Consider the following 1,192-nt stretch of genomic DNA (forward strand, 5'->3'; position numbering starts at 1 on the left):
TCCGATCTACAATGCTCAATGACAGATTGTCTGCCTTATCAAGATTGAGTATCGAAAAAGAACTACTTAGGTCGCTCGACTTTGATGATATAATCAGTGAATGTGCACAAAAAAAAGCTAGGAAAAAATGGTAAGATAATCAAAGACTAATTGAAATAAGTATCTGTTATTTTTGTAATTACAAATTGTTCTAAAGATAATAAATAAATAATGATAAAAATAGTTTTGAGTTATTTTTCTGCACCGTCAAACATTTGGATTTTCTCTGCCCTTAAGGGGGCCCCTTCAAGATTTAGCCCCAGGCCCCGAAAAAGGTTAATCCGGCGCTGATCGCAATGATGATGGTACCAGACTCGGCGTTGGCTACTACGGGATTTTAAGAAAATTGCAGGATCACCATAATTACCTATTACGTAAAACTAGTCGAGGGACGAATCTAGTTCAAAAGCTAGGAATTAAACTAAATAACAGAAAATCACTGGAAGCAGTACAAAGTGGTACTACAAATTGGCAACCACAATTTCATCCGGACAATGAAAATGACACAAGCTTGGAAGAAAAGAGATTGATTTTGAAAAATTTTAATTTAGAAGAACTTACAAGCGTAGACACTGGAACTGAGCTAGACCAATTGTTGTCAGCGACATATGCTAGCCAAAGACTATTTTTGAACAATATCGTGAGACCTCCAGATGTTGAAGAAGTTTTAAACATTTGGCCCATATTATTACCAAGCTATTTTGTTTTGGCATTTTAAGATGCTTACTGGAGTAAGCATGGAAAAATTGCGTGCTAACTATAACGAAAAAATGCAAAAAATTTACTCCATGGAAAGTACAATTTAAAGCTTCAGTGGGAAGAAAACCAAACAGAGGAAAGCAGGCAGCAGCTCGTCTTGCTCATTATGCAAAAGCAGTTTAGAGAAGATCAGGAAAGCTTACTCAGAACTTGCTCTGTAAGTATTTATTCTTCAAATATTGTATATTAAATTTATTTATGTGTTATATTTAAGTATGCTGGATCCAAGCTTTTATACTTGTATGTTTATGAATATTTATTTTCCAGTTTAATGTGGCAGATGAGAACCTGGAATGCAATGTCAAATATCCATGCATCGCTATTAGATGTGAGTATTCAGGTGTCACCGATAGTCTCTATGATACTCCATGTGCAGCCCATACTTGTTTTAATA

The 1,192-nt window shown here is 35.2% G+C and overlaps 2 protein-coding genes across 3 annotated transcripts in view; one reads left to right on the forward strand and one right to left on the reverse strand.

The window, feature by feature from the left end:
- LOC117175909 (cell division cycle protein 20 homolog) overlaps positions 1 to 1,192 on the reverse strand; it is a 135,391-nt gene that overhangs the window by 120,364 nt on the left and 13,835 nt on the right. The gene's annotated exons all lie outside the window — the stretch shown is intronic.
- LOC117175910 overlaps positions 117 to 1,192 on the forward strand; it is a 2,935-nt gene continuing 1,859 nt past the window's right edge. The window contains exons 1-2 of the mRNA XM_033365752.1: positions 117 to 955; positions 1,066 to 1,126. Coding sequence (XP_033221643.1) covers positions 905 to 955; positions 1,066 to 1,126 — 112 coding nt within the window. The 5' untranslated portion in view covers positions 117 to 904. The remainder of the gene's footprint in view (positions 956 to 1,065; positions 1,127 to 1,192) is intronic.

Source organism: Belonocnema kinseyi, chromosome 7 (assembly GCF_010883055.1).
Source record: "Belonocnema kinseyi isolate 2016_QV_RU_SX_M_011 chromosome 7, B_treatae_v1, whole genome shotgun sequence".
In the NCBI taxonomy this organism is placed as follows: domain Eukaryota; kingdom Metazoa; phylum Arthropoda; class Insecta; order Hymenoptera; family Cynipidae; genus Belonocnema; species Belonocnema kinseyi.